Source organism: Mastigoproctus giganteus, chromosome 9 (genome assembly GCF_048544385.1).
Source record: "Mastigoproctus giganteus isolate SK-2022 chromosome 9, ASM4854438v1, whole genome shotgun sequence".
Lineage (NCBI taxonomy): Eukaryota > Metazoa > Arthropoda > Arachnida > Uropygi > Thelyphonidae > Mastigoproctus > Mastigoproctus giganteus.
Window position 1 is genome coordinate 19,482,570 of NC_143583.1, and position 23,280 is coordinate 19,505,849.

General features: G+C 35.1%; 1 protein-coding gene across 1 annotated transcript in view; it reads left to right on the top strand.

The window, feature by feature from the left end:
- LOC150080070 (DNA repair protein XRCC1-like) overlaps nucleotides 1–23,280 on the top strand; it is a 179,056-nt gene that overhangs the window by 127,944 nt on the left and 27,832 nt on the right. The window contains exon 11 of the mRNA XM_090381651.1: nucleotides 19,020–19,128. Coding sequence (XP_090237777.1) covers nucleotides 19,020–19,128 — 109 coding nt within the window. The remainder of the gene's footprint in view (nucleotides 1–19,019; nucleotides 19,129–23,280) is intronic.

A 23,280-nucleotide genomic window follows, 5' to 3' on the forward strand; every position in this document is an offset into this window, starting at 1 on the left:
ATCATCCACCGTAGAACTCCGTGATCACTTCCTGCTACTGGTTCCTCTACTGTCAGCCCTGTTATGTCATCTGATTCATGTGTGATGATGAGGTCTGGGATATTCTTTTCTCTAGTACTTTCCCTGACATGTTGATACAAATAACAGTCATCTAGTTGATTTAAAAATTTTGTTCCCCATGTCGAGTTTCCTTCCCATTTACTCCAATCAATTAGAGGCAAATTGAAATCACCCATAATAAGGCATTGACGCTTACTTGCCCATTCCATTTGCATGTAGAGGCTTTTGTCATAATCTTCACAATCACCTGGTCTGTAGATTACTCCTACTCGCATTATACCTTTGTTTCCAACTATCTCACACCATACAGACTCTATACTAGCATGTGAAATGTCTGAATCCGGGAAAGCTATCGTCGCACTCAGGCTGCTTCTGATAAGAAGCATTACCCCACCACCCCTTCTATCTACTCTATCCTTCCTAAATACATTATACAAGCCGTACTGAAACTCATCATCCCCAATTTCCGGGTGGCACCACGTCTCTGTAAGCCCTATTATGTCCGCGTTACTTGTTTTAACCAGCAGTTCGAATTCGCTCATTTTATTGACAACACTTCTAACGTTACTGTATAAACAATTAAGATTTACTGTTCTTGTATATTTAACAACCTTAACACAACCCTTGAAGTTTTTTAGGCTCTCTTCCCTGATATTAGCTACCCGCTCACGTGAAACGTCTTTGCCCCCAGAACATCTAGATAATACGTCCAGTTGTGGTAACAGATAAGAACTCTTAAGGTATGTGCAAGAGTTACTTTGACCAATATTATCAGATAAACGCATGTCAGTATTACCCACATCCCCCCTAACTAGCAGTTTCCCTGAACCTTTAAGGTATCCTCAATAATATTGGCAAAAACGTTTGCACCACCTTTGTTTAAGTGTATCCCGTCTCTACAAAACAAATTCCTTCTACCTACAAGTGTGGGCCATGCTGATAGAAATTTACCCCCTAAAGCCTTGCAGATTCCTTCAAGTCTTGAGTTAATCCACAAGGCTCTTAACATATAATCCCTCCTATCGTGTCTGGGCAGAATTGCAGACACAAAGACATTATGGCCTAGCTCGCGACATTTCCTCAGCATGGTCCTGTATTTTTCCAACAAATCGTCAGATCGTGTACGTTTAATATCGTTTGTCCCCACATGAATAATAATATTTTCTTTACCCCCTTTAAAATCTGACAATCTGTTGGTGACATCATCAATAGTTGCTCCTGGCAGACATACTCTGGTTCTGCTCCACCTATCTTTATTACAAAAAATATTCCCCGTTTCCCTGACAATGGAGTCTCCTAATAAAACAATGTCCTTTTTAACCAGAGTAGTTTGCACTTGGTTTTTCTGTTTTGAGGCTCGAATCGGGCATTCTAAATACCGCATTCGAAATACCGCATTCCAAACCACGTGCATAGCTATACAATAGTGTACTCTGCTTTACGATATTAATCAGTTCCAGAGACACCATCGTATCGTTAAAATACCGTAATGTGAACCCAATAACACATTGTTTTTTGGTAATTTGTTTCAAGATCTCGGAAGTTGAAATTTTCGCTGTATAACTAAGCTATTTATCTCTCTAAAATGTAATTTTTAAGGTCGCGAGCGTGATCTTAAAGCCATGTAAAAGGTCGTGAGTGTGGTTTGTAAATTGTATTAGTTCCCAATCAAATCATTAAAATGCGCTACACTTTCATCGTTATCATATGTTCCATTATAAGAATCAATTTTGAATGCCTTTGTGATATTTTTCTAAAGCACATTTCATGACTATAAAACAATTTTCACTTTCCGGTTTATTGGACTTTTCTGTTACTGCACGTAATTATAAACGGGTAGTAAACTCGATCTTCTTGCATTTGTGAAAATACCAATAGCTGGAATTGTGTGGTTTTTTACGTTATTATAGTGAAATGTTGTTTCCCCTTTACTGAAATTTTAAATCGTATAAAAAACTTAAATAAAATTTCAGAATCTTCTCTTCTTTCCTTTTTTTAAGCTATGAAAACTTGTTACTCCACACTAATCATGTTAGTTGCAATTTGTGTGTGCCGTTAAAAAATGCTTATACGTGCAATCGTGAAATTTATAATTAAAAGAGAAGATTATCTTGGAAACAAACGCCTTTTGAAACATTTTTGAAGAAGACGACTCCTTGTACAACAAACCAACGAGTGCCAAGCCAATAATGAGTAATCAACGAGTGTGCATTTAGTCCATGATGATGGTGAAGAATAAACATTCTTTAATTGTAAGTCGTAAATAATTTATCTATTATTATAATTTGCTTGATTTTACAGGCTACGTTTTCATTTCTTTCGATAAATCAATCATTGTTTAAACAAACTAATTACCTAACCAATTTCATTGTTGAAAACGTAACCCCTATTTTTAACCTTATGTCTATGACAAATAAATTCCCGCTTTACAAGTTTTTGCTTTACAAGCGCGCGCTAGGAACGAATTAACTCGTAAAGTCGAGAACTACCTGTATTTATATATTTTTAATTTTATATATTATTTTTATTGCTTTTAACTCTGTAATATTTATATATTTTTAATTTTATATATTATTTTTATTGCTTTTAACTCCATGGTTTTATCAGTGCATTTAATTTAATTAATTATGTTTAATTTTATTTTATTAGTCTTTGTCATATATAGTAGTTGGTGTATTTAATGCAGTTATTAAGTGATAATTTCCCAACCCCCGATGCCTATTTGAAGAATGAGAGAGAGAGTGTTCTGGAAGGTTCTTGTAGAATGTTTTTAATTGTCATTTTTTAAATGTTTACTATTATTTAAAGTTATGAAATCCTTAAGATTTGTATTGTGAAAAATATTTAAGTGAAGTAAAAATAAATATAGAAGTTAGAAACAATATTTTAGATATGTTAATTTAATTCTTCTTCCTTTGCCCATTGCTAATGTGTAATAATAGAACATAATATAAGAATTGAAATGGTATTCTTTCAGATGCATTTCTTTTATGTTATATAATAGACCGTTTTTAAAGAATTTTTCTTTGCGATATATAGCTAAATTTATTTCATCACAGATGTTTCTTCTTAAAACTTCTATAATTTTCTCAGTTTACTTAGATAAGGGGTTATGTTGCTTTTTTTAAAATGAAAAAAATATAAATTTAGATAAATTAAAGTTTTTCTTCCCTGGTTTAAAACCTCCCGAGACCTGCTGTGGCATATCTGCAATAATGTATAGTCCCTCTCTGCTGTGCCAACTTCATCAGTCTGCCTATCTATTTTTGTTTATTGTATTAATTATTCTTTCATCTTTGTATATCACTATGTCAGGCAGTATATTTAGTTATTGTGCTCCCATTTGACCTTTCTTTTAAAAATATTTAGGAGCAGCATCTGCAGTTCAGTAAAACTCAAGGTGGTAGATGACTTTCATCAACCGGTGAAATACCACCACTTTGCTTATTGGAGGCTTGAAGTGGTGAAACCCATGTTTAGTCTCTAGAGCAAAGTTTCCGGCATCCCCCTCCCCCCATACTTCTCCTTCAACCCATGCACGGTACTAAGTACTATAGGTTTTGATACCTTTCGTGTTTGGGGTTTTCATAATAAAAAAAAAAAAAAAAAAAGTTTAGCTTATATGTCTCATGAAGTGGTTCTTTCTTTTAAAAAACATTCAGTTATTTTCCATTCCTCCTTTAAATTTATCAAACTACCCACTTCCACAACACTAGAGGTAGGCTCCAAGCCTGGACAGCATGAAGTTATACATAATTTTGGATAGCTGATAAAATATTAATTATGGTTTTAGGTGAGTAATGAAACTTTTTTTTTTTTTTTTTTTTAGATTTACGTTAGTTGATATTATTTTATTAATTAGTAATAAATGTCTGAATTTATTTATTTTTTATTTATTGATATTTTCCCCTGTTAGCAGCATTTCAGTTTTATGGTATAAGAATAAAATTAAATTAAAGGGAATGTTTCATATCGTATTTAATGAAGAAAGTTAAATTTGTTTGCTGTACCTTGTGAGGTTACAAATCCCTTGCAACTATGCTTAGTAAGTACATGAAATTATCAAACATTCTTATGCATATGGGGACATTTCTGGGGTCACTATGGAATCCTATTATTTGGCCAATTTTAAAAGGGAGTGGTTATTTTTATAAATGTAAAGTATACTCTCCAGAAAGCTCTTTTGGAGCATTGAGGAGCTGGTGGATATACAGTGATATTAAAGGAAGCAGCAGGAAAAATTGTCAAACCCTTGTCTGTTATAATGCATTTCTTGATTCAGGTGGAGTTTCAGCAGATCAGGATGTGCAGATACCTCTAATTCACAAAGGAGTTTCCAAGAGTGAAATTACATGCTTGTAAACATGCTTCTGTGGCAAGGAAAATTAAGGATGTACTGCAGGATCAAGATAGGAATGGAATTATATGAGTGAAATGGCATTTTTGTTAAGAGAACATGGCTAATTAACCTTATAAGTTGTTACCAGATTAATTATGCGATGGTCTGATTGGTTTTACATTCACAGCATATTGGCAATTTCTGATCATGGAAAAGGGCTTGAGTGCATAGCATGGGCATGACTCTTCCCAGCTGATACGGCAGTTTAGTGTTTACGTTTTTGTACTCCAGTCCACATACATGTGTTGACCACTGATCGTCCACTTCCAAGCATAAAAGAAATTTTAGTACAAGCTCAAGACAGTTTGGATCTAACAAGAGTTTGAACTTCAGAGATCTTGTTTGGGAGTGCTGTCAGTATCATCTAAAGCAGCAGTTCCCAACCTTTTTGATTTGTGAACCCTTTTCAACATTATATTTTTATCGTGAACCCCTTTCAACACAATATTTTTAATGTGAACCACTATATTCTCTGAAATCGTATAATATTTCTGAATTTTTATTATAAAATATTTCCAGTACTACATTTCTATAAGCGACACTGCATATTAATAAATATTATTATTAAGTATTAAGAAGAAGAAATCTTTATTGTACAATAAAGATAAATATATCTTTAATATATATCCCCGCCCTTTAATATATAATATATATCCCCGCCATGGCCAGGAGGCCAGGGGCTTGCCAAGGTTATGGGGTAATATAAAAACATGTATGAGAAATATATGAAAATTAAACCATGACATTAAATTAAATAAAAAAAATTATTATGGTATTAAATTAAATTTAAAATTATTATATTAAAAATATAATAAAATTATATTTTAATTAAATTAAATTAAAATATATTATTTATACTTTGTAAAGCAGTTATTAATCGGTCCAAACTAGATTTCGAATAGGCTAAGAGTTGAAAACTTGCTTCTTGTCCAAATGGTAGCAGAGCATTCTAGTCTCTTGCCAAAGCTATTGGCTGCAATTTTTGCCCAACTGTGTTCTCAGCTCTGTCAAAACCAGATGGTTCCATTGCCACATCAACCCTTAAAGACAAAGCTAACCTGCTAGTATCCTATTTTTCTTCCAAATAATATATTGATGGTCTTGGTAAATCACCTCAGACCATTTCCAGTACTGTACACTCCATTCAGTGCCTCCGTCAAAAGGATGTCAGAAGGTTTTGATGAATCTGATGCTAAGAAATCTCCAGGTTCTGATGGTGTTTCTCCACTTGTTCTGAAAACCTGTGCCCCTGAACTTACCCGATTTTGTGTCATTTTGTTTCACTTATTCCAAAGGCGATTTTCCTTTTGCTTGGAAATTTGATCATATCCAGCCAGTTTCTAAAAAGGGTGACAAATCCCTTCCATCTAATTATCGCCCCATTGCGATTACTTATACTCTTTCCAAAGTAATGGAGAAATCAATTAACTGCCAACTCTTAAACTATCTGGAAATCTTTCATCTGATCAACGATGGCCAGTATGGATTCCATCAGTGTCGTTCCACTGGTGGTATTCTGGCTTATGTTATCCATCTATGGACAAATTCCATGGAAAAGTTTCGTGAAACTCAAGTCATTGCTCTTGACATTTCAAAGGCTTTTGATTATGTTTGGCATAAAGGTCTTCTAAATAAGCTTCCATCCTATGGTTTGCAAACTGTTCTTTGTAATTGAGTATCCAGTTTTCTCTCTGACCGCTCACTGAGGGTGATGGTAGACGGCTCTCTGTCTTCTAACTTCTCCACTAATGCTGGTGTTCCCCAAGGTTTGTTCTTTCTCTCACTCTTTTCCCTTTTTCTCTTGTATATTAATGACCTTCTTCCATTGACCATAAATCCTATCCGTAGTTTTGCTGATGATAGCACATTGCATTCCAGCTTCCAGTTTGAGAAAGATTGCCCTGCTCAAACAGCTTCAACTTCTCGAGTATCCACTGCCAAATCCTTAAATGCTGATCTCCAGGTAATTCTCCAGTGGGCAAAGATAACTTAGTTGATTTCAATCCTTCTAAACCTCAGTCCTGTCTTATATCTTGCAAAAAGGATTCTTCTGCTCCTATGCTTATCTTCAATGATGCTCTGATTTTTAGGCAAGATCTTGGGGATTACCCTGACTTCTAATCTCTCTTGGCATAAAGCACATTACAAATATTGCTTCCTCTGCATCTAATAAACTGGGTTTTCTCATTTGCTCTTGGCGTTACTTTTCTTTCAAACAGTTGTTGACTCTGTGGAAATCGCAAATCTGGCTTACCATGGAATATTGTGCCCCCAAACCTCTCTCTCTCAGGCTTCTAGATTCCATTCAAAATAAGGTAGTTAGGTTAATTAATGTTTCATCTGTAACAGAGTCTCTCCACCCTCTATCTCACAGACTTTCTGTTTCTGTTGCATTCCTTTTCTATAGATACTTGCATGGGCACTGTTCTTCTAATTGGCTTCTATAATTCCCGCACCCCCCCCTCTCTCTCTCAAAGCATTCCGAACATGTACCGCAACCAGACAACATCCTTTTACTGTTCAAATTCACAGTACCAACTTTTCATCTTCCTCACTTATTTATTCAGCTTCTGTTTCCCGGAACAACCTTCCTTCATGCATATTTTCTGAAAATTACAATCTACAGAAGTTCAAGTCTAATATCAAGTATCTTCTTTCATCTTTTCAACCCATGCATGGCACTAAGTACTATAAGTTCCAAAAAAAAAGTACCTATACATAGATATCAGGAAAGCTTTTGACACTATTGCGCATGGAAGACTATTGTACAAATTAGAGCAGAATGGTATTAAGGGTAAGTTGCTACAGTGGATACAAGGATGGTTGAGTGGGAGAAGACAGAGGGTGGTAATTAATGGGTGCTGCTCTTCGTGGACTAATGTTATTAGTGGAGTCCCACAGGGTTCGGTGTTGGGTCCTCTGTTGTTTTGTATATTTATCAATGATATTGATGAAGGTATATCAGGCTTAGTGTCGAAGTTTGCAGATGATACAAAGGTTGGCAGGGTTGTTAATGACAGTAATGGCAGTGTGCTACTGCAACAGGATCTAGATAATTTGGGCAGATGGGCTAAGAAGTGGCAACTGAAGTTTAACCTTGACAAATGCAAAGTACTGCATATGGGTAGAAGTAACCCCAGAGAAATGTACCAACTGTGTGGTACTACACTTAAGGTGATAGAAAATGAAAAAGACCTGGGAGTAATTGTGCAGTCAGATATGAAGTTTTCTGAGCAATGCAGACAGGCTGCCAGGGCAGGTCATGGGGTTTTGTCAATGATATATAGGAATTTTGCTAGCAGGGAAAAGGAGATGATTGTCTCTCTGTATAAGGCAATGGTCAGGCCACGCCTTGAGTATTGCATACATGTCTGGAGGCCTCATTTTAGGAAGGATGTAGATTTGCTTGAGCACGTACAGAGAAGGGCAACAAGATTGGTGAGGGGAATGAAGGAATCCTCTTACCAAGAGAGGCTTAAGTTCTGCAGATTGCAGTGGCTGGAGACTAGGCACCTGCGTGGTGATCTGATTGAGGTGTATAAGGCCTTGAATGGGTTGAACAAGAACAAGCTGAATTCTGATGGGATCCTTCCACGTGTTCAGATTACGAACCTAAGAGGGCATAAATTCAAATTAAGAAAAGACGGATGTAGAATAGATGTGCGGAAATTTGCCTTTAGCCAGCGGGTGGTTAATTGCTGGAACAAACTTCCATCTGTCGTTGTGGAAGTTGATAGGTTAAATAAATTTAAGGAGGAACTGGACAGGCATTTGGAGGGAATGGCGTGATTTTTTTTTTTTTTTGGCTGATGCTGCATAAGCTCATTCACTTGCTTTCTTGCATCACATGCCACTACTACTACTGCAATGATCCTTGAGAATGAAAAAAAAATTTAGTATTGAAAACATTTATTTAACATGATATACTGTAAGATAGTAAAGTAATTATAAGGAATTGTAGGAGATGTGGTTTCTTTCTTTGGCATTCTTTACTTTTTTATTTAATTTTATTTTACTTTATTGTTTATTATTAGTTATATTTTGTAGTTTACAGTAATATACCTTTGTAAATCTAAGCAGATGCCATTACAGAATTTTTAGTGTGAACCCCCTGGAACACTATTGCAAACCCCCAGGGGTTCCCGAACCACCGGTTGCGAACCACTGATCTAAAGGAACCCTTATACAGTGAATTCATATTTAGCTGGCAGGAACCCTCATACAGTGAATTCATCTTTAGCTGGCAAAATGATGCTCATGCTTTGCTGTTACTTTGAAGGGTGGTGTGGATTTACTCCTATATTGTGTGACTGATCTCTTGAAAGTGTCACCATAAGTATATATAGTAGCATTTGTCAAACTTTTTTTAAACTGATATCCCCACTCAGATGTTACTACTAATGGTCATATCTAATGGTGCATTTTCTGAACATAATTGTAATGTATAGCTAGTTAATAAATTAGCTGTACATAACAATACTCCAAATGTTTCAGAACTTTATAGTTCTTTCTTCTATCGGTAAATGCTGTAGTTAAAAAAAAAAACTTGTTTAGGTATCTATATAATGCAGAATTCTCCAGTTATATCTTCGGCCGCCTCCGTAGCCAGGTGGTCAGGAGCAGCAGTGCGTAGCACACGCTTCTTGATTAGACCAGGGTTTGAGCCCGTGACCACCAAATATGGAGGATGCGGAAAGGTCAGGGAATGACCATCGCATACCCCCCGCAGCAATATGGCCTTAGTTGCTAATGCTCCTAAAAACCAAATAAACAAACAAACAGTTACGCCTTGCTGGACACAAAGAAGCTAAACAGGACAAGCAGACAAGGGAGAAACAGCCCCAAGACAAAGAGGTCAACTGTAATTGGATACTGAGGACAGCGATTTCTCATAGTTATCTTTTGCCGACCTCACCTTTTCTGTGATACCAGTTTAGATTGACTTGTATTTGTTGTTGTTGTTGTTGTTGTTGTTTGGTTTTTAGGAGCATTAGCAACTAATGCCATATTTCTCCGTTGATATGCAGTGCTAATTTCCTGACCTTTCCGCATCCTCCGTATTTAATGGTCACGGGCTCGAACCCCGGTCTAATCAAGAAGCGTGTGCTAAGCACTGCTGCTCCTGCCCACCTGGCTACAAAGGCACCATTACTTGTAGTGCTATAGGCCTCAGTGCTTTTCATTGCACTGTAACTTTCCTATACCATCTTGTCATCATCTGCCTCGTGCTATATTTGTTAATGGTACATATGCATTCGTGGCTTGTGTGACTGTTGTTTTAAAGATGCTCCATAATTCTAACGTATTCATCTTCAGTCTTTTATCTACCAATACATTGTGTCGTCTTTAACTGTCATAGTCCCATTTCCTGAAATTAAATCTCATGCCTTTGACAACTGCAACCTTTCTCTAAGATATTCTTATCCCTATTATTTTCTCTGACATGCTGATGCAAATAATAGTCATATAGTCCTAATGTTTCCCAACTTATTATTTTTTTCCCTGATATGGACCACTTATACTTGAGGTAGAGGCTGTGGACCACAAAAAGTATTAAATAAGGCATGCAGATATATATTACTAACTGTTTTTTGAATACAGTGATATGTACTTCATACTTAGCATGTGGAGTATATGTTAGGTTGTTATAGAAATACTCATATTTTCTATCACTGTTAATGGAATTATGGCTATCACAAAAAAAGCTGTCTTATTGTCAAGTCCTGCAAACCACTTTAATAAATTATATAGACCACAGGTTGGGAAACATTGATCTAGTTTATTTTAAAATTTTGTAACCAGTAGTGAGTTTCTCCTCCATTTGCTGCAGTGAATAAGTAGGTACTTGAAATCACTCATAATAAGACATTCACACCTGCTTACCCATTCTGTCTGCATGTAAAGGCTCTCATCATACTCTTCACAGTCTTCTGGTTTGTAACATGCCCCCCCCACTCACAATTTACCTTTTCATCCAATTATTTCATACCACTCAGATTATATGCCTGCATGCATAATTTCTGAATCTTGGAAAGCCTTTGTTATGCTCAAGCTGCATTTGAGAAGAAGCGTGACCTAACCCATATCTCTCTGTCTATTCTGTCTTTATCTGTCCTTCCTAAATACATTATTTGTACCATAGCGAAACTCATCATCTGTTATTTCTGAATGACACCATGTTTCCATTAGATCTGTTATGTTGAACTCCACATTGTTCTAACTAGGAGTTTGATTTACCTATTTTATTCATGACATTTTATTCATCTCATTTTCACGCCTCACATTACTGTAGACATTTAAGACAAAGTGTTTGTGTAAAGTTTATTACCCTGACACCCTTGAAGTTATTTAAACTTGTTTTCCTGTCATTAGCTTCCCATTCATTTAGAACATTGCTACTCTCAACAAATCTTGCCAGTATCAGCTGTTACAGCAACAAACAAGAACTCTTGAGATGTGTGCAAGTGTTACTTGGCTTGTATCATCAGATAAATGCTTATCTATATTACCTGTACACCCACTGACTGGAACCCCCTTTTTACACCTTTAAAAGATGATAGCTGCTTTACAGCATCATTAACTTTTTCTACTGATAGATTATGTCCTGGTCCTATTTTACTATTTTTTTATTGAATGAAATTAATAGTGTTGTGTTAATATTTGTCTAAAATGTGTTTTCAGAATTAATTATTTTTTTAAAATAAAAGCTACTAAAACAGCATTTTTTAAATATTTATTTTGTTATGAACAAATAAAAAGTTACATGCAACTATTATTGGGCGTGCCTCCGTAGCCGGGTGGGCAGGAGCAGCAGTACGTAGCACACGCTTCTTGATTAGACTGGGGTTCGAACCCGTGACCACCAAATACGGAGGATGCGGAAAGGTTAGGGAATGACCACCGCATATCCCCGGAGCAATACGGCATTAGTTGCTAATGTTCCTTAAAAACCAAACAACAAGCAACTATTATTGCAACCCATTCAGAAAAGTTAAAATATTGGTATTTTCCAAGCAGAATTCACAAAATCCAAAACTTTTTAGAAATTAAAAACTGTAGTTTTTAATTTCTAATACATGTGGTGTTACACTTTGGGGATGCCACCACTGCCAGGTTAAAGTAAGAATTCAACTAACAAAATATTACAGAATTAACTATGAATTGACAAAATATTACATTAATTAATCAGTTACCAAAACTTTATCTACTGTTGAACTTAAAAATTTAAGCTTGCTAGATACCGATAAGAACTTAGCAGAATTAATTTTAAGAATTAAATTTATGAAATATTACAGCAAATCACTTTACAAAATTACCAAAGTTAAATTTACAAGATATGTAAACAAATTCAGAAAAAAAAACAAAAACTTGTCTAATAATCTCTTAATCCAATTTTCCTTCATCCTCTTGAATATAATCCTACAGAGCTAACTGCCCCCATATCTGCTCTCTACAGCTGTTAACAAACTATTGAAATTTAAGGAGAGACTTGATAAATACTTGAAATAAATAGGTAAATGAAAGGGATGGAAAGTGATATATTGAATACTTTATTTTTTAAGTATGATATAAATGTGATTTATTTATTTAATTATTTTATTTTATTTTATTTTATTTCTTGACTGGTATTATATAAGCTTGCTTCCTTGCACCATTTTGCTGATACTGGGTTGGCTATGATTTTTTTTTTGCCAATGTTGTATATATCAGCTTGCTTTCTTGCATCATTTACCATTACTACTGCTAATTAAAATTTTTTGTACAGGAACTCCCCGACTTATGTAAGGGTTGCGTTCCTTGGAACGCTATGTAAGTCAGATTTTACATGTTGGAATTTTCCCCATGCTTGTGCAGCACTTGCAACTGTGCTTGCTGAATTGATTGAATCAAAAAAGAAATGTTCAGCAAACATGTAAATAGAATTATTTACTGTATTCATTCAATTTTTTATCTCATGTGCAGGAAAAATTACTAAAGCGTGCAATTTAAAAAAATTTCAAAATTATAAAATTACAAAAAAAGAGAGGAGACAGACATAACATCAGTAAGTTTTACCTCTCGAGCATCATTGCCAGAATCGACGTCTTAAGCTGATAAGTACGCTGCTGCGGAGGTTGATGGCTGTGGTACTTTAGAAGGTGTTGGCCACTCAATCTTACGAAAGGAAATATTAATGGATGACTGGGCGGTGGCTTTTTTATTTTCATTGTAGATTTCTTTGTAGCAAGCAGGCATATCATTCATCCCTCTGTTAACTTTTAACAATCGTTCGCTGATCCATCTTCTCAAACCTCGCCATTGTTGATGCAATTTCACGAAATGTCATTGCCATCTCTCTGGTGATGAAGTGTCTCGGCTCCTCATTTGGTTCATCTTGAGCTTCGCCATCATTTTCTTCCTTCTCTTCTTCCTCTTAACTCCTCCACGTCTTTGGAATCAACCTCCAACTAAAGTAGCTCTGCAACCTTGACAATCTTATCTGTAACCTCTTCACATGATTTGGCTTTTTCAAGTCCTTCGAAGCCTTTTATGTGCCATGGGCATATTTTTTTCCATGCGCCATTTAAACAAATTTTAGTAATTTCCATTCAGGCCTTATTAATGTTTAAGATGGCATGGTAAATACTGTAAGATTTTCAAAAGTCTCTTACATAAAATTTTTCTCATCGTCTACTGCATAAATAGTATGCTTTTAAATTTGAAATAACACCCTGATCCTTAGGTCGGATGAGTGAAGTCGTGTTTGGTGGTAGAAATATAACTCACACGTTCGAATTGAAATCATCTAGATGCACAGGATGTCCAGGCGCATTATCTAATAGAAGCAAAATCTTGAAAGGAATGTTATTGTCTTTACAATATTTTTCAACCTCGGGAATGAAGCAGCATTTAAACCAATCCTCAAAGAGAAATATTGTTATCCATGCTCTCTGATTTGACTGAAAATCCATGGGTAGGGTGGCTTTATTGATGCCCTTAAATGCACAAGGTTTTCCAGAATTGTACACAAGCAGTGGTTTTAATCTGTAATCTTCCACTGCATTAGCCCCAAGCAAGAGCGTGGCCCTATCTTTTGATGCCTTGAAACCTGGAATTTTATTTTCTTCTTTGGCAATGTATGTTCGATCTGGCATTTTTTTCCAATACAGAACAGTCTCGTCAACGTTAAAAATTTGCTGCATTTAATAGCCGTCTTCATTAATAATTTTTTTCAAATGCATCACAAAATTTCTCTGTAGCTGCAGAATCAGCACTGGCGTCTTCACCGCATACTTTAACATTGTGAAAACCAGTGTGATGCTTGAACCTATTAAACCCACTGCTTGCCGCGAACTTGGATTGGGGTTCGCCGTACTTATCCTTATTAATATCTTTATAAATACTTGTTGCTTTTGCTTGAATGGTCATTAGACTCAGGGGCACTCACTTCTGAATCTGATTTTTCATCCATTTTATTAATAGCTTTTCCATCTTCGACATAGCACCCATGGGGATGCCACCACTGCCAGGTTAAAGTAAGAATTCAGCTAACAAAATATTACAGAATTAACTATGAATTGACAAAATATTACATTAATTAATCAGTTATCAAAACTTTATCCATGTTTTGACCTTTTAGAGAGATAAATAGTTTAGTAATATAGCAAATGATGTTTTATGATCACTTTTGATCTTAAATGCGTTGATCCTTTAACATGTTCTTTTATACATGCACTGTCCCTTAAAATAGTATTCACTGTTGAAGCAGTGAGACCTAATTCTGTGCAATAGATGACAACTTTGTCCTGCTTTGTACTTGTTAATCATTTTCATCTTCATTTCTAAATCAATTTTGCTTCATTTCCTGGCACTACCACCACTTGCATTTTTCATTGATTGCTTTCCCTTCATCATTGTAATACGTAAATAGGAATGAAGAAAAGTTTCTGAAAATTTGTTTTTTATATGATTGAAGATTTCAGTGAAGGGGAATGCATTTCACCATAATAGCGTAAAAACCCACACAATTGCAGTTATCAGTATTATCGCAAATGCAATAAGAGTGAGTTTACTACCTGTTTATAATTAGATGCAGTAACAGAAAGCTCAATAAACCGGAAAGTACAAGGCGGTGCAATTTCCATTATAAATATGACCTTTTAGAGAGATAAATAGTTTAGTAATATAGCGAAAGTTTCAATTTCCAAGGACTTGGAACGAATTACAAAAAAAAAAAAAAAAAAATGTATTATTGGGTTCACATTACGATATTTTCACGATACCTCCATTTATTCCTACAGGATGCAAAATAAGTTTCCACGATTTTTTTTAAGTTTGCACCGACCGGCAAAAAATTAAGTAAAGTTGAATTTCCGTAAGTCGGGGAGTTCCTGTACTCTGCATGGCTACCATGGCTGGAGTAATTTGTGTATTAATTTTAAATGTTTTTGTTGTTACTTGTAAGTGGAGCAGTTCATATTTTTCCTGCACTGTTGAGACTCAAACTTTATACTTCTAAGTCGTAATCAGTGAAAATCTCAGTATTCAAATATAAGCCATAAATTTTATACAGGAATACTTCGCATAGCATGGTTTCAAACAGTGCAGGTTTCGTTATAGTGTGGTTTACAAATTGAAAAAAAATTAACTGCGTTATGCACTAATACATATGATATGTATGTATGTATTATAATGATATGTATAATACATACATACATTTGATATGTATGTATGTATTATAATGCCAGCATGTAGGCCAGTGCATTATGGATTCAAGGTCACGCTGACTGTTGTCGCAACTCCCATTATATATGGACTCTGCTAGCATTCATACATTTGTAAACAGTCTAGATTCCGAGTGGTGAGGTCGTTCACTGTGCATAAGCTGTACAAATATTTTTCGCTGTGTATTTTTATTAAAGATTATTTTTTAAAAACGTTACACCTCTATACGCAAATATGAGTGGAAAGAAGAAATGTAATGGCGTTGAGAGTTCTTCTAGATCCAAACATCGAATGAGGTATGAAAGTAAGGCAGGCGTTGCAAAATGACATTCAATGTTATAAAGAGATGTATGCAGATAAAAAGAAGAAAATAACCGTGCAAACTAAGCTGATCAGTTATTTTTCAAAATACAAATACAGTACATACTTCACTTATATTCTTTTAGTATGTACATACTGCAATAAAAATCATTTGTACTGTACTTACTAGTATTTTTAATTTTTATCATTTTAATTTCTTTTTTCGCAAGAACTTCATGTGCATCAATTTATAGTAGACAAACACCTATATATTTTGCAACTCGACCCATATAATCAAATTGTTGGAATGCATTACATTAAAATACATGCTAATAATACCTCGATCAGCACGGTTTCGCATAGCGCGATATTTTTTTGGCACGAATTAACCGCGCTATGTGAGGTATTCCTGTATTTCAAATCTAAGTTGCAATCAGTGATTTACTCAGGCATGGTAGCATGCTTATCAAATTGTAGAATCCTGCCAGTTTCACTATGAAAACTTATTCTGATGAAGCATGGATATATGTTTATCTTTTTTAACTTCCAAACCTTCATTTGCTACATATATCCATATGTAGCAAATGCTACATATATTTGCTACATATATCCATATATATGTCTACACATACGCAATATTAATATTAAGAGCACATGTACCACATCCTTTGGCAGCTGTTTCAAAAGATCCAAAACTTCTGAACTCTACTATATATATATAAAATAAAAATTTTCATTTTTATTTTATTTTTCAAGTAACTACATAATTTTTTCCCATAGTTTTGACTCCCGGTTTCGTCAACTTGTCTTCCCTCTCTCTTTATCACATTCTACTTATCTATATATACATGCCGTGTATTCTACTTATCTATATATATAGATAAGTAGATATATATAGATATCACATTCTACTTATCTATATATATATATATATATATATATATATATATAATGATGGAATGCAAAAATGTATTATAGTAAATCAAGTATAATAGTAATAAGATAGAAGTATACTGTTAATAATAATTAGTATTTACCTTTTGCGACAGAGATAAAAAATTTTCATCAGTAATTTATCATGAAAATTCATTATCATTAAGCATTAAACTTCTAAACCTAATATGTATAGGCCATGCGGATTTAAGATGACCCAAATAAGGCTAGCTTAATGACCAGAATTGTATGAACACTAATGCCTATATGTAAAAACCACCAATAATAGGTAACATTCGAACAATTAGAAATATGTATATATATATATATAGATAAGTAGAATGTGATAAAGAGAGATACTTATCTATCTATATATATATATATATAGATAAGTAGAGTGTGATAAAGAGAGAGAGAAGACAAGTTGATGAAACTGGAAGTCAAAACTATGGGAAAAAATTATGTAGTTACCTGAAAAATAAAATAAAAATGAAAATTACCTGAAAAATAAAATAAAAATGAAAATTACTTAATTACCCGAAAAATAAAAAAAATCCGGTTTTGTCAGCTTGTCTTCCCCTCTCTTTTTACCACATTTTACTCTACTTATCATCTATATCCCATTATGATTGTTGGGTTCTTTCTGCTATTTTTAGCAGTATCCCTTGCCATAATCCATTTTAATTTCTTTCTCTCTCTCACACACACACACACACACACACACACACACACACACACACACACACACACACACACACACACACACACACACACACACACACACACACACACACACACAAATGTGTGTGTGTGTGTATGTGTGTGTGTGTGTGTGTGTGTGTGTGTGTGTGTGTGTTTAAAATTACATATGATTATTGTGCTAATTTTAAATTTATCCATCTGTTTTTTCATTTGTTATGTGATTCAAATGAAGTTTTTTACTGTGTTCAATTTTTGATCGGGTAGTGATCATTCTATTTGAGATAATATCTATCACCGAAGAAGGGTAAGAAAATAGCACGAAACATTTAACTCCATTATGTACATATTTCCAATTTGGAAATAAACATAACACAAGCTTAGGGTTTGAGTGCTTTATTATCTTCAACACAATTTACCTATGCATGATGCCCACTTTAGGAATACCTTAGGTCAGGGGTTCTCAAACTTTGTGATACTTTGTGATTCATTTAGCATTTCAGGAGTCACCCCTTCCTGGGTGGGGATCACCATCAGTACCCCACACCAGCAAGGGGTGGGGGATACTGCTGACTATTCCTATGTTCTTAGAGAGGTGTATGCAGAAGAATTACTGTTTCTAGCTACTATTCCTGTAGTAAGAAATATAAATACAGTTAACTAGTGAGTAGACATAAAATAAAACTTTATTAACCCTTAGATTTTTTTACTGCTGCGATACGTACCAATATGATAAAAATAGAAACAAAACATAATAGCATAAATAGCATGTGAGCAGGAAAAGAGGCTTGTTTCTTGTAATCTTGTTAGTGAAGCATATTAATAACATATCTGAGATTTAACCTGATTTTTACTATGAATGAAAATGATTTTTTTATATTTTACACATTCAGCCGTATCTGGTGCAAACCCCCAGGGAGATTTGCACCCCATAGTTTGAGAAATGCTGCCTTAGGTGATTATTCTGTTTCCACTGAAGACCAAGCTGAGTATTCATTGGGAGGGCTTGAGCTTAATATTCAACTTGGTTACAAATGCCATCGTGGCATTTGTATCCAAGTGTGGCAAAAGAAGCAAGCTTATGTATAGTGGTTATCTTTTTAAATTTTCTAGTATCATTTAAACAGATGAATTTGCTATATTTAAACATCTGAGACATTGCCAGGACAGTTGATTTATCAATATTAGCTTCTCATCAGCTGGTAGGGGGCCTCTGTTAGTGAATATATGTTATATGTATGCTGATCTGTGAATAATGTATTTTGTTTAAGTGAACAGCAGCCATACGGAAGTAAAAATTCCATTGAATACATAACCATTATTATGTGTACCTTTAGCTCCTAGAACCGGGCTGCATTTACCCTACTCAGTTCAGTATTTTAGGATGGCAAGGAGCAAAATGATCCCCATGATCAAAAATTGAATGCAGTGATGTGTACCATCTTTATTTGATTTCAACTGTTGTGTTGAAATATCCATCTGAAATCCTATAATATTGTTATGCGGTTGTTTACTTGTGCACATATTTTTATGTCTTTATATTGTGTTCATAGTTTTTCTATGTTTCATTATTTAAGACTGTATTAATGATGGGTACCCTTTTGGTCATGGCATGCTTTATGGGTATGTTTTTTTTATCTGCCATTATAAGGTTTTATAAACTGATTTTTTTAATAAAAACATAAATGCATGCATGTTCCTTCACTTAAAAAAATTGTTAGTAAAGTATATAGTTGGTAAAGCACTCTCTAGACAAGTTAATATCTTCAAAGCTTATAGGCATTTTCTTTAAAAGAAATCTGTAAATATGTTATATATTATTTTTATTTTTTATACAAGTTTTATCAAACTTTTATTTAAGCATTGATAATACAGAGTAAAAACACTTAGATTAGGAGTTCATAAAGATTATTATGTTTCAAAGGTAGGGTTGATAAATATAATGAGGAAAGTGAGGAAGATGATTCAGATGACTCAGAGTATCTCGCATCAACTGATGTGGATAGTGAAGATACATCAGATGAATTAGACAAGTAAGTTGTTATTGGAACCAAGTAAAATTTAAATTCCAAGGAATCCAGTGAATCTTTAATATCATATTGAGGTAATTGACTAAGTATATTGGTTTTTATCTTTCTTCTTCCTTAAATTTTTTAGTTTTGCTTTCATGTGCAAGGGATAGAAAACTGCTTGATACAAAATGTCTACCCTGCATAAATTTTCATGTCAGGTGGTTGTCATCTTCACATCAAAAATGTGTTGCCATTTAATTTAAAATAATAATGATCCTTAATAATCCCAAGTTGAGTATCAAAACAACAGGAAGAGTCCAGAACTGAGAAGCCATTGGGATCTTTACACATGAAAGAAAGTAACAAAACAAAGTTGATATTATGTATGAGCAGTCGTGTGACAAGCTTATGAAAAATTTATCTAAACACAGTTTGTATTATAGTATTATAATGACTAAAAGATGCAAGGAAGTAGGCTTTTTTAAACATCTTTTTTTAACCATGTCAGAATAATTAATTAATTGTATGCTGGTTGCTAAACGGCTGGTTGCCGTTCTCTGAACTCTTTTTAGAAGTTCTGTGTTTTTTTCCCAAGCGTAATCTCCAGACTCAAATGCTATTCTAAATGCAGTCTCGCCATTGTCTTGCACAAAGGGACAATGACTTCCTTTTTCCTACTTGCAAAGGACCTATATATTACAGGTCCTTTGCAAGTAGGAAGGTGCCATGTGCCTTCCTAGTTGCTGTCTATATTGTATGGAAAATTTAATGTCAGTCTGAATTGTAACCCTCAGTTTTTTTTTTTGTCCTGGACCATTTTTAACTCCTGGATTTCTGTTTCCTAGTTGCAAACCTTACATTTAGAAGCATTAAACTTCAGTTGCCATTTTTCAGAATGTTTGTGCAACTGAACTAAGGCATTTTGAACCCTTAGATCAGTTGCGCAAATGGCCTTGTTCTTGTAGTTAATCACTCTTTCTCAAGCTTTAACAACTTCCCTTGCACTCCCTTATCAGTTTCATTAAGGAGATAAGAAATAGAAGTGGCCCCAACACTGATCCGTGATGGACTCCACTTTCTACACTCACTCACCCTGAGATATGCCCATTTATAACTACCCCTTCTCCTATCTTTTAGCCAGCCTTTGATCTTGCCATTAATCCAAGTTTGCTCTAGTTTATATAATAGCCTTTCATTGGGAACCATGTCAGAAGTTTTACTGAAATTAAGGTAAATAATGTAAGTTATTTCTTGCATGTGTTTTATGGCCATGTTAGAATAATTAATTAGGTTAGTCAGGCATGATTTCCTCCTCACAAACCCCATGCTGTGGTCCATGAAGGATATCATTCCTATAAGATGATCCTGTTTGTAGCGTCTCCATGATTTGACCCACCACTGAAGTCAAACTCAGTAGCCTGTAGTTGCCCATTACATTTTTCCCACCTCCTTTGTGTATTGGGGAGATGTTAGCACTTCAATAGTTCAGGGAGTTCTCTCCATAATCTAATGGTGATCTCATTATCCTCAGTGGATTGATGCACTTACATGTAGCCTTTTTTTAGTATACTAGGATATATACCATCCACTTGGATCGCTCCGTTCATCAGCTTTCATAGTTTTCAGTATATACTCTTCTCCAAAGTTGATATGTCAATTTACAGCTCACTTTTCAGCTGTCAGTTTACAGCAATCTAACTCCTTGTCACTGATCCCTCATGGTTCAAATGGTCTTTCAACTATAAAGATCATTGCAAAAGACCTGTGCAACTCTTCTGCCGGGCTTTTCTATGATTTTAGCAGTATTATCAAGTAAGGGACTCATCTGGCTCACTCACTTTTTTTTTTGTATTCACACATGAAAAGAACTCTTAGTCCACACTTTTGGTTCTCTTTGCTTAGTGATTTTCTGTACTCAGGTTTCACTAGTCTTGCCCCATCAATGGTTTTGTTACAAATATGCTTATAATACTCATATAAATTAGTATTTTGCAATAGTCTCTAACTGCCCATGCTTTTTTGACTTTTGTTCAATGAAACCTTTAACCTCTCTTCTCATCTGCTTGGGCATCTTTCTTTACAAAACTCCTCAACTGCAACAAATGTATCAGTAACTTCTAGGATAAATCCCTTAAATATTTTTCATAATGAACTTGTATTTGGCAGCTTATAGTTCTCTCCTGAATAGAGCCCAAGAAATATCTCAGTCCATTATAGACTCTCTCCCTTGAAATTGAAGTCCTGCCCTATTTCTTTGACCTCATAAATCTCTTCGGATACTATTTTATGATGTTATGGTCACTACCTGCCATTGGTTCCTGCAATGTCAAATTTTACTTTCTCTGACACGGAATAAATAACAATCATCCAGATGGCTCAAAAATCTATTTCCCAATGGCATATTGCCCATCCATTATTTCCACTTTAATAAGTGGAAGGCAAGTGAAGGCTGATTACAAGAAATCCTTGACAAAGGATGAAAAGAAAAACAACAAAGACTTCTTTAAGTATGAAAACTCTAGAAGGAAGGGGATGAATCAGATTGGGTCTGCATGATGTTTGTGGTTCGACTGTTGATGATCCTGCTCAGATAGCTGACAAACTGAATAAGTATTTTGCATATACATTCACACATGAGGAATTCTGTAAGGAAGAGGAGGATAGAAGTTTACTAAACTCTAACACGGATCTAAATGATTTTGTAATAACAGAGAGCAAAGTGGGGGAGAAATTGTTGAAGGTAAATATAAAAACGTCACCTGGGGCGGATGGAATCTATCCAGTTATATTGAAGGAGGCAGCATGGGAAGTAAGAAAACCCTTAGCAATAATTATGAGAGCATCTTTAGATTCAGGAAAGGTCCCCATGGACTGCAGATATGAAAATATATCCCCAGTTCACAAAGGGGATTCAAAGGGTGATACAAATAATTATAGACTTGTTAGTTTAACTTCTGTTCCGGGAAAAATAATGGAGTCACTGGTTAAAGAAGTGATGCAGGATCACCTAGACAAGACTGCAGTAATAGTTCAGACACAGCATGGGTTTGTTTAAGGGAAAGTCTGTCTGACCAATTTGACTGGATACTATGATGTGGTAGCAAAGGAAACTGGATGCAAAAAATAATTTTAATATCATATACCTGGATTTCAGGAAAACTTTTGATACTGTTGCACATAGAAGACTGCTATACAAATTGGAGCAATATGGCATTAAGGGTAAGTTGCTGCAATGGATAAAGGGATGGTTGAGTGGGAGATGGCAGAGAGTGGTAATAAATGGGCACTGCTCTACATGGACTAATTTTATTAGTGGAGTCCCCCAGGGTTCTGTGCTGGATCCATTGTTGTTTTGTGTATTTATTAATGATATCGATAAAGGTATATCAGGCTTAATGTCCAAGTTTATAGATGATACACAGGTTGGCAGGGTTGTTAATGATAGTAAAGACAGTACACAACTGCAACAGTATCTAGAAAAGTTAAGCAGATGGGCTGAGAAGTGTTAACTGAAGTTTAACATTGACACATGCAAAGTACTGCATATGGGTAGCAGTCACCCAAGAGATATGTACCAACTGTGTGGTACTACACTCAGAGAGGTGGAGAATGAAAAAGACCTGGGGGTTATTTTGCAGTGAGATATAAAGTCTCTGAGCATTACAGACAGGCAGCCAGTGGAGGTCATGAAGTTTTATCAATGATATATAGGAATTTTGCTAGCAGAGACAAGAAGGTGAGTATATTTTTATATATGGCAATGGTCAGGCCACACCTTGAGTACTGCGTACAGGTCTGGAGGCCTCATTTTAGGAAAGATGTAGAGTTGCTAGAACGAGTATAGAGAAGGCAACAAGATTGATGAGAGGAACAAAGGGGTGCTCTTACCAAGAGAGGCTTCAGGTCTGCAAGTTGCAGCATCTGGAGACTACGCACCTGCAAGGTGATCTGATTGAGGTGTACAAGGCCTTGAATTGTTTGAGCATGCTCAGTGCTAATGGGATACTTCTATTTACTCAGATTAAGAATGTGAGGGGGCTTAGATTCAAATCGAGGAAAGACAGTTGCAGAATATATGTGCAGAAGTTTGCCTTTAGCTAGTGGGTAATTGATTGCTGGAACAGACTTCCATCTGTTGTTGTGTAAGTTAATAGCATAAATAAATTTAAGGTT